At 42.7% G+C, this 14,622-nt stretch overlaps 1 protein-coding gene across 1 annotated transcript in view; it reads left to right on the top strand.

The window, feature by feature from the left end:
• The window catches only part of NUAK1 (NUAK family, SNF1-like kinase, 1), a 22,064-nt gene extending 13,951 nt beyond the window's left edge, over positions 1-8,113 (top strand). The window contains exons 4-6 of the mRNA XM_010013237.1: positions 5,357-5,476; positions 5,782-5,914; positions 6,960-8,113. Coding sequence (XP_010011539.1) covers positions 5,357-5,476; positions 5,782-5,914; positions 6,960-8,113 — 1,407 coding nt within the window. The remainder of the gene's footprint in view (positions 1-5,356; positions 5,477-5,781; positions 5,915-6,959) is intronic.
• Positions 8,114-14,622: the final 6,509 nt, after the last annotated feature.

Here is a 14,622-nt window from a genome sequence, read left to right as displayed (position 1 = left end):
GAGTCTAATTGTCCTGTGGGTAGGGCGGGAGGATGGGGCTGGGACAGGTAGCTTCATGTCTGGGTCCAGACCATGGAGCTGACCCAGGAGCTTCAGAACCACAGATGCATTTCAACTGCCATGGGGAGCGGCATTGCTGTGGAAGAAATTCGGGTAGCTGTGACTCCCCACATCCCTGCCAGTCTTTGGACATCTTTTTCTTGAAGGCTTTGCTTTCCTGAACTGCACTGTGTTTAAGCTGCGTGTAGGTATTTTGCACATTTCCAGCCTTTCCTGAGGTTCTTCTCTGCAAACTGTAAGGTACTCCTCCGAGAGGACAAGGCTGCCATGGCCTGGGTAGGTGGCTGCAAGCTCCCTTGCTGTCCCTTGTCAACTATTTCTGCAAAGGGTCTTATGAAGCTAAAAACCAGACAGGACTTGGGAAGCAGTTGGTATTTCATACATCTTGTTATCAGTAATGCGTGAATTTGGATTACTTTAAGAGATGATGTTTGTATTGTTTTCCTTTTTCTCCCTGCTCTCTGTTTTTTACACCTCATGACTAAGATGAGCTTTGAATACTTGATGTTAAGCACACTGCCACTACTTCCCCAATAATGAAGCTTTGAGTATGTTACTGTGGTTTCCATGTTACTTGCACAGAATTGTACTTCCTACTTTTTGTTTCACCAAACAGTAACTGTTGGCAAGGAAACACATATGGAATAGTAAATTATTTATTAGGAGTAAAATAATCAGGTCCTCATTCTGACAGTATTTATATATGGTTTATTCAGGCAGAAAAAAGAAATATGCAGTTTGGGGTTTGGTATTGACTAATAGCTTCAAATACTCAGTGGAAGGCATTTTTTAGAAATGGAGTGATAGTCTTATCTGTACTTTCCCAGTATTTATATTTCATTCAGTGGATTACAAAGCACTTACATCATTGGCGGTTTGATTTTAAGAATGAGAAAATGAAAGGAATCCCTTTGGTTTTGGGTGCAATGTGCAATTAAATACATGTTTCTGAAGAAACCAATGATCTATACATTACGATATACATAAACGTGTCATAGCAATGTGAGGAAAAAATAAGATGATGTAAAATTAGATCCACGTATAGCAACTTAAGTAATACTTTTAGAGCAGGAAATGGAGAGAACATGTAATCCATTAGAAATTATTATCTGACCTAAAAGGGCCCCAAGCCATTTTACATGCTACAACACAAACTTGGAAACCATTCTTAAATCTTAGCTAATTAGAAGAAGGTCATGAAGCAGTGTATGGAGTTATGGTAGTGAGAAAAAGTCTCTGGAAATGGAGTTGTGTTGGAGTACAGCAACTAGGAAACATCAGTGTCTGGAAGCTGACAAAAAAATTACACATTTTGAAGAGTTCTGCAGGTCCACAGGCCAGAGAGGGAGGGTGACGAGGGGAAGAAAGTAATCTACTCTGTGGTATATAATTATGTTTTTCAGGGACTTGGAGTATGTGGTAATATTTCCTGCAAACTATTACTTGAAACCCCTAAATGCAGCAAGCACAGGTGAATAAAATGACTTTTAAACACTTGTGAGACTGAACATGCACACAGATCTATGGGGTACAAGGAGTTCAGCCAGCCAGTTAATCAAACAGTACCTTGTCTTTCTTCCCAGGTATGCACCCAACTATGTAGCAGAAACCCTGAGTGTGGATGTTTCCCTGTTTGTGGAAGTCAATAGTGGGGCACACTGCAGCCTCTGAGGGCAAGAAGAACGTTCTTTGCTTTCTTACCTTGCTCATGGTGCCATGTTCTTTAAAGAAACAAGGGTTTCTGCAGCACGCACAAGCCTCTCCTTCCGCACATTCATGTGCCAGCTGCTAACAGCACAGTTCACCTTAGAATTTACTCTGTTCTGCACTTGGTGACTGACCCTCCAGCTCCGGGTAACTTGGAGCTGCCCCTTCTGCTTGCCTGCTGTTCCTCGGGGTGGGTATGGCTGCTGCCCCCACCGTGCGGTGGCATAGCAGCCTGTCACTGTCATTTTCATCCCATCAAAAGGATATCATCGTTCATAATCCTAGCACAGCCGGAGGTGGGCAGGGTTAGACAGGCAGCAGGGCTAAGGCAGCCCCAAAGCACCAAAAGAGCTACCCTGAGCTGGTGAGCTAGAAAGCCCTTTGTGGGAAGAGATTCGTGATGGATTTAGGCATACGCCTTTGGCCGGCTTAAAAAAAGCCTTCTTGTAGTGCCTTCTTCTCTTCATTAATTTTAAAAGGACTGAGGATGTTACTTTTTGGTTCATCGTAGGTATGAATTTACTAGAAGAAATAGCAGTGGGGTGAGGCAGTGAATAGCTGCCTCCATTCACTCATAGCTCCCGCAATGTGGCCTGATGAGGACCACATGTCGCCAAGCACTTCAGCTCTCCCCAAAACTGCATGCAGGGAGATGGAGAGAAACTGCTGCCCAATGTAGCAGCCAGGGAATTAGTGCTTCTTGCTGGCCTATGCAAATACTGTGTCCCTGCCCTGTGTCCCAGCCTATCCCCAAGGACACCTCTGTCATGTAACCTGGCATGATGGAGGGGGCCTCCTTGTTCACAGCAGGGCCGTGACAGATCCTCGGCTGGGAATTGCACCTAAAAGAGATGTCTAGCAGACATTGACGTAAACTGTATGATCAACCCCAAATTGATAGAATGAGGGAAAAATGTGAGTATAATAGTAATGTAATCCTACTTACTGCACTTTCTCTTGGGCTGGTAAGGGGACACCAAGCAGACTAACCACTAAAAACCCATGAGGGTTTCATATTTACAGAGTAAGTATATGTAATTGGGATTTACCTTGCTGGAAGTCTCACTGACTGCACATACGTTTCATTTGCTTTAAGAGACCTAATTCTTTCTCTATCTACAGTACAAAGAGACAGATTCTTAAGTGGGATAAAACTGACAATTTCCATGAGTGTGAACTTCATAGAATTTATAGTCCACACTTAAACAATAAACTGCATCTGGTTTATCATATTTAACAGTAAATATGAAACATACACCTCCTGAAGTGAGTGTAATAAAAGTCCATTTCCCTGCTCCTCCCAATTTAGGAAGTTTTTTGACTTGATGCCTTAGATTCATTTAAGTGCCAAGAACATGAAGTAATGTTGGCTTCTATTAATCTTGTTTTGGGGGGCATGACAGTTTTAATGGGAAAAGCTGATAAACATCAGTCTGTGAGTATGGGAGTGGACTGTAACATAAATACTCTTTTCCTGAATGGTCAAAATGAAAACATGAATGCCAAAGTCTGAGAGTTTCTTAGTGTGAACAATGGTATGTGTATCCCTATATATATATTCATGCACATCCACACGCATTTTATACATTCCATGGTGTTAAGGGAATGTATTTTCTTAAGGAATCACACTGTGCAGTGTTTGTCCTTGTCTTAGCTGCATCCTGAACTAAAATAAAAGTCTTATGACCAGCACGAATTTTTAACACTTGAAATGATACCATTCTTCCCCTGATTGACAGGACACACTTCATAAGGCTTAAAACCAACTTCCTGCAAGCCGGGCAGGGTGACTTGATAAGAAAGTGGAATTTAGGGCAATTAAGTGCAATCTGAGCCATGAGAATATATTTGCAGACTGCAATTGTACACCAGCTGTTTTCAATGACATTCCAGCCATACAATGAAGATTTTTACAAACCACATTTATTTAAGGGTTGAATTTTCTGCTGTGGGTTGATAATACACTGTCTGAGGGACTGAGTGAATGCAAACTGTGAATGGAGACGGGGAGATGAATTAACATTAATGAACAGGAATCAGATGCTCTTTGAGCAGGATGAGTCCAGATTGGCAGTGGAACACCTGCAGAACATCAAAATAGAAGAGGGTGAAGTCTGAAATCTCATATTTGCACTGTGACTTAAAAAATTCTGTGAAAATGGTATTTTTTTGAAAAGTTTATATTTCCATATATTTTTATGAAGTGTATATATATATTTCTATTTTGGGATAAAGAAAGAAAATTAGGAACTTCTGTATATACTTCACCAGCTTTGTTCATTTTGCTCTCAACTGTGACATTTTTAGTTGTGTCATGTAGGAGTTTAGCTAGTAGAGACAAAACCTTTATGTCTCCCAAGAGTTCAGTAGTTACGGCATTAAAACAGGTATTAGAGGCACTGATGATACACATTTTAGAAAGCAGGAGTGAATGATGCTGCTGGTAAATCCTTTTCTGTTCAATCTGTATTTTCTTGAATTTACTCCTGTGATAATTCTTGGGATTTAATTTCTTTCTGGTATAAAAGGCCGAATAAGGTGAAGAAAACCCAGAGAAAACTCCTGTTTATTATAGCTACAATACCTTTTATTATGCCTGTGTTCTATGGCTTTTATGTACGTCTTATGTTGATAGTGGGCAGTAATAAAAGTGTCTCTGGGAATCAGAAGTGTTTGGGTTTTAAAGAAGATAAAAATTGAGATGTGTTGCCTTATGCTAGAGAAACAAAAAAAATGCAAAGGTTGTGGGAGTATGTAGTGTTGCTATCCTCAGCCTTTGTTTTGTAAGAACAAAACCAGAGAATTGAAGTAAACAAAATATTTGGACCTGGTCCTGCAATTCCTACATAGGCAAAATTCCCAAAGTCTCAAGGGAAGTTTTGTTTGTGTTGGGAAAGCCGGATTTGGGCCTATTGTTTCCAGTTAGGAACCAGACTTGTGTTTATTATCTCATGATAGACATCTCATGTGCTTAACAGCTCAGATTCCGCAGCCGGAGTCCCTGAATCTGGAAGGGTTAGAGAGTTCCTCACTTTTCCCCTCTTCAAGTGTAGCTACATTCCAGATGATTTAAAAAATCACTTTCTCCTGTAACACTTAGTTGCCCGTGACACTTCTGTTTCACTCCTCCTGTTGGATTTCAGGGTCTTGGCTTTTGGCTTGCATGTGTGTGATAAGAGCAGTAGTACTTTCTGCTTGCTTTCCTTTGCTATTGAAGATTGTTCAAGGTGAAGAGCAATCAGCGGACAGCAGGCCCAGTGCCTCCCAGTATAAGATTATATTTGCAAGTATATGCAGTTCATCCAGGATAAAATTACTGACTGATGGTTGTGTAGTCAGTCAGTGACCTGTCTGTGAGTGGAACCAAAGCATCCTTGTTCCTTGAATTTAACCCAGGGACCCTTTTCCTTTCCTGGAGGATCTTTCAAGAGTTGAATAATGGGTTGGCAGGGAACCTGTGAGATTTTCCATGTAGAGATCCCTGCCCTCCAGCAGGGTCAAATATAGCTAAGTCTGTCCTGATAAAGGATTTTCTGTTGCATTGATATAATGTTAATTCTGCGGATGCCTTGTGCAATTCTATTTGCAGATTGCTGATTTTGGACTCTCCAACCTTTACCACAAAGACAAGTTTCTGCAGACCTTTTGTGGAAGCCCACTGTATGCTTCCCCTGAAATAGTTAATGGACGACCTTACAGAGGCCCAGAGGTAAGAAGGGTCAGCTTTTCCCGTGGTGGTATGGGGATGTCTTTGATGATAATGTTCTTGAGGTTTAGTTTTAATGGTAGTGTTATTTCACATGTGGGTTTGCTTGGATCTCTCCCATACTGTAAGTTCTCAAGCTGCCTTCATTTGCTTTTGTTTGCTTTGTCTGTGATTAGTCAGATGATAGATATGGGTTTGCCCATCAGTAAGCACAGCTGGATGTGATGCTGCTCTTGTGGTGCTAATGGCAGGGAGAAGGGTGGGGATCAGCTTTCCTGGGCTTCTCATGGATTGCCTCTGTATTTCAGGTTGACAGCTGGGCCCTTGGTGTATTGCTTTACACCCTGGTTTATGGAACGATGCCCTTTGATGGCTTCGATCACAAAAATCTCATCAGGCAGATCAGCAGTGGAGAGTATCGTGAGCCAACACAGACCTCAGGTACAGAAAAGGAGTGAGGGCAATGTATTGAGCTGGCAGGAGTTCAGAATGGAGGGTTTGCCTGGCCCCTTCTGACATGTTTTGGTGGTATTTGGTGTTTTGGTGTCATATTAGAATGATGAAGAAAAAAAAATCTCTCATTCCCCTATTGATTTCATATTCCTACCTGGGTGCAGCATTTACCAAAAGCTCTTTTGAAATGAAAGTTTTGTAGCAGATAGATAGATTTTATTGCCTTGGGGAAGCTGTAATGGGTTCTTTTAAACAGATCTATGACAGTGGAAGGTCTGCTAGCTATTGCAAGTGGAATTGTTCAGACAAGCTGTAAACTGATACAACATACTGATACAGATCAGTCCTTGCTAACTACCCTGTGGTATATCACTAGCAAAGAGAGAAAATGAATGGTCAGAGCAATGCAGTCTCTTATCCAAGAAGGAAGGCCAAAATCTGAATTAATGCCACTATGTTCACATTTACTTCTACTTGAAGGATAGCATATAAAGCAGTCACCTGACAGAATAGCATCAACTAAGTCCAGGTCATCGATTATAATGACTCCTTATAGCCTTAAAAAATTGTGTATACATTATATTTAAATAAATATTGTATCATTTGAAAATATACCTTTAAAATATACAAAAGACTACACTGTTTATGGAAAAAGTAAATGCAAAAGCAGTAATGTGTAGATTATTTACAGTATCCCAATTCCCCTTTGTTTTCCTCTATGATTTGCAATTATTAGAGTCAATAGGTTGCTGACTTCTTTCAGTAATATGGAACTATTCACTGACTAATACAGTATAAATACTACTTTGATAACCCAGTGTACATTTCTCTGGGTGAATCATATTCTTCTGATAAGAAGTAGTACTCAAATGCATTTTCCAGCTTTGACTGATGGCCAAAGCTTTGCCCCCTTTCACTTCTCCTGTTGTAAGAAGCATTATTGTTGCTCATTTGATTGCCTTCACAGATTTTAAACTGACAAAACTAAGAATGTGCATACCTAAATATATTATATTCCATTCTTTGTCCATAGATGCTCGTGGTCTTATCAGATGGATGCTGATGGTGAACCCTGAACGTCGAGCAACTATTGAAGACATTGCCAACCACTGGTGGGTGAACTGGGGCTACAAGAGTAGTGTTTGTGACTGTGATGCTATGAGGGACTCCGAGTCCCCATTGCTGGCAAGGTTCATTGATTGGCATCACCGTTCTACTGGCCTCCAACCAGAGACTGATACCAAACTGAAGTGCCTTTCTAAGCCCAAAGTTCCTGAAGTCACACTAGAGAGACAAAGGTCTCTGAAAAAATCAAAAAAGGAAAATGACATTGCACAGTCCATCCAGGAAGGAGGAGCTGAAAACGCATCCAAACCCACCTCCAAGAGACCCAAAGGCATCCTGAAGAAAAGGAGCAACAGTGAACATCGATCTCACAGTGCAGGTTTCATTGAAGGAGTGGTCAGCCCAGGGTTACCCTCTGCTTTTAAGCTGGAGCAAGAGTTGTGTAGGACTGGCATAGCCATTAAAAGTGTTGTGGAGGGAGAGGTAGCGGGTAAATATGGCACTAAGCAGTCTTCACTAATGCCAAAAAAAGGGATATTAAAGAAGACTCAACAGAGGGAGTCTGGCTATTACTCTTCTCCAGAACGAAGTGAATCTTCTGAACTCTTGGACAATAATGATGAGACAGTAAATAGTGACACATCTCCGGGGGTCACTGAGCCATCCAGAAATGGGTCTTACAGCCATTCCTGCAGGCGTAAGGGCATCTTGAAACATAACAGCAAGTATTCTACCAGCAGCACTGAATCTGCTTTGATTAGCCCTGACACACCAACGCTGGAGGCCATGGAAGAAGTGGTCCTGCCTGGGGACGCATTACCTCGAAGTTACAGTCGCCCCTCCAGCGTGATCAGCGATGACAGTATTTTGTCCAGTGACTCCTTTGATTTGCTGGATTTGCAAGAGAACAGGCCAAACAGACAGAGGATACGGAGCTGTGTCTCTGCTGAAAATTTCCTGCAGATCCAAGACTTCGAAGGACTTCAGAACCGACCACGGCCACAGTATCTAAAGCGTTATCGCAACCGTCTGGGGGACAGCAGTTTTTCCCTTCTCACAGACATGGATGATGTGACTCAGGTCTACAAGAAAGCCCTAGAGATCTGCAACAAGCTCAACTAGCAGAGGGAAGATGGAAAGGGAGGGAAGGGAGTTTTTCTGTGTACCTTTGTGGTGGAGTAAGCCAGGTCACTGATTTGCTGACAATGGTAGATTTTGCTTCAAAGGAGCTGGCTGTTCCTTCTTAGCTGAACTCCTAGTAAAATAGCCCCAAAGCCATCTCACACTTCTCTAATTTTGTGTCCTCAAAATATTACCTATCTGACCAGAGGAAAACCTTCGGTCTTTTTGTATACTTGGTGAAATCACATCAGGATCTAGCAGACAAATGCATCAAGATTTGATAGCTCAAAGTCAAAGCTAGACAGAATTAAAACTGGAAGTGAGCGACACATGTTTTGGGAGGTTTGTAATTGATACTCGATTAGCTTTTGAAGAGATGAGCTGAATTCTTCAAGTCAAATTTGAATGTCTTTTAGAAAGAGAGCCTTTGTTTCTCCCTGAAGTTCTTCATCTGGATACAGTCATTGCACATTGGGAACCACTGGCTAGCATTATGCAGGAGGCCTGGCTAGGTGGTCACAACAGTCCCTTCCACCAGGGTGACATGAGAGGTTCTGGATGCATTCTGGGACAGATAATTTGAGAGACTGACCCTAGAATCACCTCATGAGGTGTATGTGAACAAGCAGTGGAGCAGGCATTCAGATCTGACCCCTCCCTAAGGCATTGCTCTTCAGCAAGCAGGAGGCCCTAAGATTGTTTGCAGCTACCACTCCTACCAGCAAAAACAGAGTCACAGAAAAGGTAATGAGAACTGGAAGGAATGGATGTTAGCAGCAGCTAAATAGCCTTTTAAGGCTTTTCAACCTGTGTGTTCAATTCGTGCCTCTCAAAATGGCCAGCCAGATGAATGCCCTGACAAAGATGGATCTAATAGAGGGTCTCAAGGGTTAACTGATTCTCCAATCTAGAGTTCAGTTACTGTCAGCAAGGTGCCACTTTATAGTGTTTGAGGGTAATGGGTAGTTTGCAACCAGGATGTTAGGTAAGGAAAAGATTGTAGCATGTAGGAAATGGGTAGAGGTCAGAAAGTTAGTGGGAAGATGCCTTTCTCCAGTTGAAAATGTTTCTAGTTAGTAGAAATGGAGCAGAAAGAATTGAGCGATGAAATGATAATGGTAGATTTCATAACATAGCATAAAATTGCAGGCCTCTCTCTATATAGTGTAGCTGGTACTGCGTGTGCAATGATACCAGTTTGAAAAAAATAAGTAGGATATATGTTTGTGTTCTCAGACATAACTCACTATCCAGACTGAAGGCTTCAACTCCCATAAAGGTACCACATGGGTCTACTGGATTACCTGAATGTAAGCCTACGTCAGAAAGGCACTGTGTGTTTGACAGGCCTGGGCAAACTGGAATCTTAAGGCCCATTTCAGTCTCATTTCCATGAGCACATAGCCCCTGGCTTTCTTGGAGGCTCACTGGTGTGAGTCAGTGGCAGGTTTCAGCCTATGATGTCAAATGATCCACAGCTGCAAACCCTAAGTCTGCACACATACCTGGGGCAAGCTCTGTTCTCACTCCTACCCTGTAACTGGAGCTGAAAGCAGAATTTGTCCCACTGTGTCCCGAATCCTAGACGACATGAGGAAGTGGAATAGAGTTCTTCTGGGGATCCCCTGGGAGCTGGAGATAACCCCATAAATAACTGGTATCTGGGGCAAGGAGCGATTTCACTTGCAGATTCTTCATTCGGTGTATCATGGTACTTAAGTCTGTCGGTTCCTCCTAAAAATCAGCTGGGCTACCTAGCATAAAGATGAGCGAGCGTGAGTTTCCTAAATCAGTGAAACTGCCTCTGTGGAGGACCTATACTAATTGTGAGACACTGGACCAAATTTGGCCCCGGAGTAAACGGTATCAATACCGTGAAATCTATGAGAGATGTACTCTCTCGCAGTCAATTGGACTTCGGCTCAGGAAGGGCAACTGCAGGTCATTTCTTTACAGATGTGTAACTCTGTATGATACTCAGATGTCCTATCTTCTCACAGGCCCTGCATGTGCTCTTTTAGCCCATCCCATATCAACACCCCATTTTGCAGTGTATTGAGTTAACAAGTTTGCTGTGGTGCATTTTAAAACAACTGGATGTAGTCTCCATGGCCTGTCTGAAACAAGGATGGATGTGCTTTGCAGCCACGGCATTTAACTGCTGGCCCAGAGCATCAGAGCCAGATCTTCAGCTGGTGTAAATCAGCGCTCTCCTGCTGGTGTGATGGAGCATCACTTTGGCGGGGTTATGCCGATTGACACCTTCCCTGCAGATCTGGTGCTAAACCTTGAATGCATTTAGAGAGGTGTCAGGACGAAGGGAAGGGAGCTCAGCCGGCCGTGGCCGGGAAGTGAGGAGCACTCCGAAGGCTCCTATCTCCCGAGGCTTTTGCCCAGGCCTGCTTCCTTGTGTACAAATGTGAATGAGTGAGTGACTGCTTGCTGCCAAACTGGAAATGTTACGTAGGGATTTACTGGCATATTACTGGCATGTTACATGTTTACTGGCATGTTATCATTCCTAGAAGAGAAGAAAAAAAAACCAAACTTGACTGCACATTGTTATTATTAGTGTTGTGATTTTTATTTAATTTTTTTGTAATACAAAGTTGACTTTTTTATTTGAATTTGTCTCTTTTTTTTTTTTTTTTTTTTTTTATTTATTGGTCTGAAAGCCATTTCAAAGGTATAATAATATATTTGGTGTAATTTAATTGGTGCAACATTATTTTACAGCTCCGGCCAAAATTGTTTGGTGTTATTTTTTTGGTTCCTTGTTTTTTTTTCTCCCAATCCTTGGTTGGTTTGAGCTCTGCGAGGCACACAGGGGAAAACGCTGGATAATCGCCCGAAGTGTTTGTATTTTTAATCTGATACTGTTTTTTATTAAATAAAAGGAAATTAATGTAACTGTGAAGAGTCTCTCTCTCCCTTTCCCTTTTCTTTTCCACTGTACATCAGCGTAAGCCGAGGCCAAATGGTAATGAACTTGTCATGCAGAAATACAGCAGCATCTCAGCACATTGTACCATGTTGTTTATGCAAAGCTTCTTGGCTCGTTTGTGCATTTGAATATACTGTGGGTGGCCTCAGAGACTCCTGTGCTACGAAGGGTTTGGCACTGCAGAACGCTCAGAGCTTTCAGCCATAGAAGTGTTTGGTGGAAAAGGGTAGCTGACTGGGCTTTTTCTGCTGGAGAAGAACGAGGTTTGTGGGCTAGGTGTGCTACAGGTGAGACAGAGCAGGCTAGCTGACCCTGCATGGCGCAACTCATCTCTAGCCTGGGGATAGATGGTCACAGTCCTTTCCCCTCTCTGGAAGGGAGAGGGGCAGTTTATTGACGATGTTCCTGTTGGTGTAAATTAGGCGTTATTTGGGCAAAGACGACTGGTGGCTGCTGTCAAACATGGGATGATGGCAGTCAGATGGCTCAGAGCAGCCAGCATAATCAGCTGGTGAGAGGGAAAAAGGGAGTCGGTTTTCATTTTTTTTGGAGTCCCCTTGATAACCAGAAGGCTTTAGATTGTTTTTCTTGGCAAACGGGTGGGCATCATAAGGGAAACTGGGTGTTAGGTATGCTGTGTGTGCTGGGGACTTGTTAAAGTAAATGGTTGGCAATGTCCTAACGTTGGCTCTGAGCAAGACACCATTAAACTTCACCCTTGATGCAGCCAGCCAAGATACCTGTGGTGTATATTCTGCTTTTCAAATTACAGGCGGTTTGGATTAGGATCCAAGGTTTGGGTATCATGCAAAAAAAGGCTTTCATTTTTCTAATTAATTTTCTCTCTCTTGAGCTTTTTAAAGCAAGAAGCCATGGCCGTAGGTGCTAGATTTGTTCATGACAACCATTTTTAAACTAGTGGGAATAAAGGGGAAAAGCCAACCATGCAGAAAGGCAAACAGCCATTAATACATTACAAAGGGAATGAGTAGCTGCTGTATGTTAATTGAGTTGGAAATTGTAAGGTTTATATTCAAAGTCAGCACACGTGTTCTTGTACCTGAGGTGAATGAGGTCTAACTGTGTGGGTGCTGGAAAATGTAATGCAAGCCTCTTCTGTAATAGCAATTATGAAACAACATTTCTTTTCTTTTTAACACACTAGGAAAAAAGCAAAGCTGAGGGCAAACCATTTGTTTTGGTTTAAAAATAATGACTTTTAGGAAGAAAGTTCTGGATGGTTGGGTATGGCACGTGTATGTGGCAAGCACTAAGTAATTACATACGTGTTTGCACAGCTCTGAGAGTGCACGCTTGTGAGGTGGGGAGGAGAGTGTCTCGTTTTCCCGTTTATTAAAGGAGATAAGTGTGCAGTGGTATGCCTCAGTTGAAGTTACATGGTAAGTCTGTAGCCAGACCTGGTCTTCTTTCCAGTTTTTTCCATGGGGATTCCAGTGTTTCTCAGGAACTGTTGAATTTTTATGGATCAGGCAAGGCAGGAGCAAGGAAGCAAGACAGGAGCCTGGGGAGCTACACAGTTGAGTGGCAGAAGCAGTAGTGGTTTTTCTTATAGAGCCACAAACAGTCTTGTCCATTATAACCCTTTCTTTACCTCTCAAAGTTGCTGATTTCTGATTTCTATGTATGTGTGCTGTGTGATAATATCAGGAATCCCTCTCACTTATATTCCTGAAGTCCAGGGGCCAGCTGACATGGCAGCACTGCCTGATGCTGAGTGGTACTTCCATATATGAGTAAAGCACTTGGAGGCCAGCACAAAAACTTGTAGGCTCCTTGAAGATTGCCAGCCCCAAGTCATCGGTGGAGAGGGAGAGAACTTGTGCTGATACAGCATGAGGCGGGTGTTTTCCAGTGCTGTCACCACCTCAGAGCTGATGCCCACAGCCAGCCCCTAGTGCTGGCTTGAGAAGCCAAATTCAGAGCGAAGGGATTCAGCACAATTTCTAGCCACAGAAGTTTGCGTTTGATTTGTGTGTCTCTTCTTGCAGAAGGGACTGGTCTCCATTTGGAGACTTCAGGGACTGGGAAAGCAAGGTGCTAAATTGAGGTGAAGAAACGGCATTTTTAGTCACTGCAGACAAATCTATTTACAGATAAATTTGCTACTGACTCCATCAGGATGAGTAGTAATAAACTTCGCAACACCAGAGCCTCAGTTATAGCTACAGGGTAAGTCATAAGCAGTTCAACGAAGGGAGAAGTCCAATACTCGTGTAAATTCAGTGTATATGATAAGCTTATCAGCTCAGTTAAGCATTTATTTCTGAGATTCAAATCTCGTTTTAATGAGATGCTTCTGGAGACTAATCAGCAGAAATGCTTTTGTTGAGCCAAGAGAAACTCCGGTGTTTGCTAGCATCCGTCCAGGTTCTCCAGTACCTGTCCCAGGTTTCTGGTTTAGGGTTTCAACTGGAAGTTTTACCATGGAAGAGAACAAGTCATGTTTCCCCTGGATTAATGGGGTTTAGTGTTCAACTAAGGCACTTTTATTATTATTATTGTCTGGAGGAGCTGTCTTTTCCTCCTTGCCAAACCAAGACATCTTTCTCATAAAAGGCTGAGTAATTTGGCTGGAGAAGCAACTTTTTTGGATAGATGATCTGAGCATTTTCTTTCTGGCCATCTCTCTCTAGCCCTTACTCCCTGCTCCATATTTCCTGGAATTTCATCGGTGCAGAAAACCCTTTGATTCGCCTATCATTTGGCTCTACAGAACCCTACACTTTTAAGGACATTATATGTATTTGCACTGGTGTTTAGTTGTTCCTTGGAAAAGCATTTTACAAGAGAATTTTATGCGTCACCAGAAGGCTCCTCAACCTGATTCATGCGCTGGGTTTAGAGCTCACACTGAGAAGCAGCGCACCAGGCCCAGGGCCAGGGAGGGATTAGGTAGGTGACTGCCATCAAAATAAGGAAATGAGCCCTGTTGGCCATAGGTGTGCTTTCTCACAATGGGCACCCAGCGCTGAAGCCTTTGCTGTCAGAGCCCGCGTGGAAATGTTGGCATCAACCTACCTTGAAGTTCTATTCTTGGCCTTCCCCTTTAATTTTATCTTTTTTTATTTAACACGAATTAACGTCCTTCAGTCTCTCATGTGGTCTAAATCTTGTGTGCTGTCCTATTTTAGTTTTGTCCTGTAGACTGCATAATACCCTGTTGGGACAGTGGGTTGAACTGTGCTTTTGCAGCGCTAACCCTGGCTGCGGCATTGCCTCTGCTTTGGAAGCTGAAAGCACAGTCTAGTTCTCCAGCTATGGTGCTCTTGCAGCATCTTCCTGGACGCAGAAACTGTGGATAGGACCTTGAGCTAATAGCTCTCTCTGAAAGACACACCATGCTGAGGAACAATTACAAAGCTGGGCTGCCAGGATGAATGGGTTAAACCAACTGAATATAAATCCCTGGAAGCTGGTGATGAGATTGTACCCTACCTAGCAGGAATCCACTTAGAAAACTCTGCTTCTTTCATAGGCTGGGGAGATACTATTGCGCTCAGAAATGCAAGCAAGGAACAGCTGCAGAAGAACTGGCTGAAAAGCC

This window comes from Nestor notabilis, unplaced genomic scaffold (genome assembly GCF_000696875.1).
Source record: "Nestor notabilis isolate BGI_N333 unplaced genomic scaffold, ASM69687v1 scaffold1834, whole genome shotgun sequence".
In the NCBI taxonomy this organism is placed as follows: domain Eukaryota; kingdom Metazoa; phylum Chordata; class Aves; order Psittaciformes; family Psittacidae; genus Nestor; species Nestor notabilis.
Note: the sequence above shows the minus strand (reverse complement) of the source record. Positions and strands in the feature narration are given on the sequence as shown.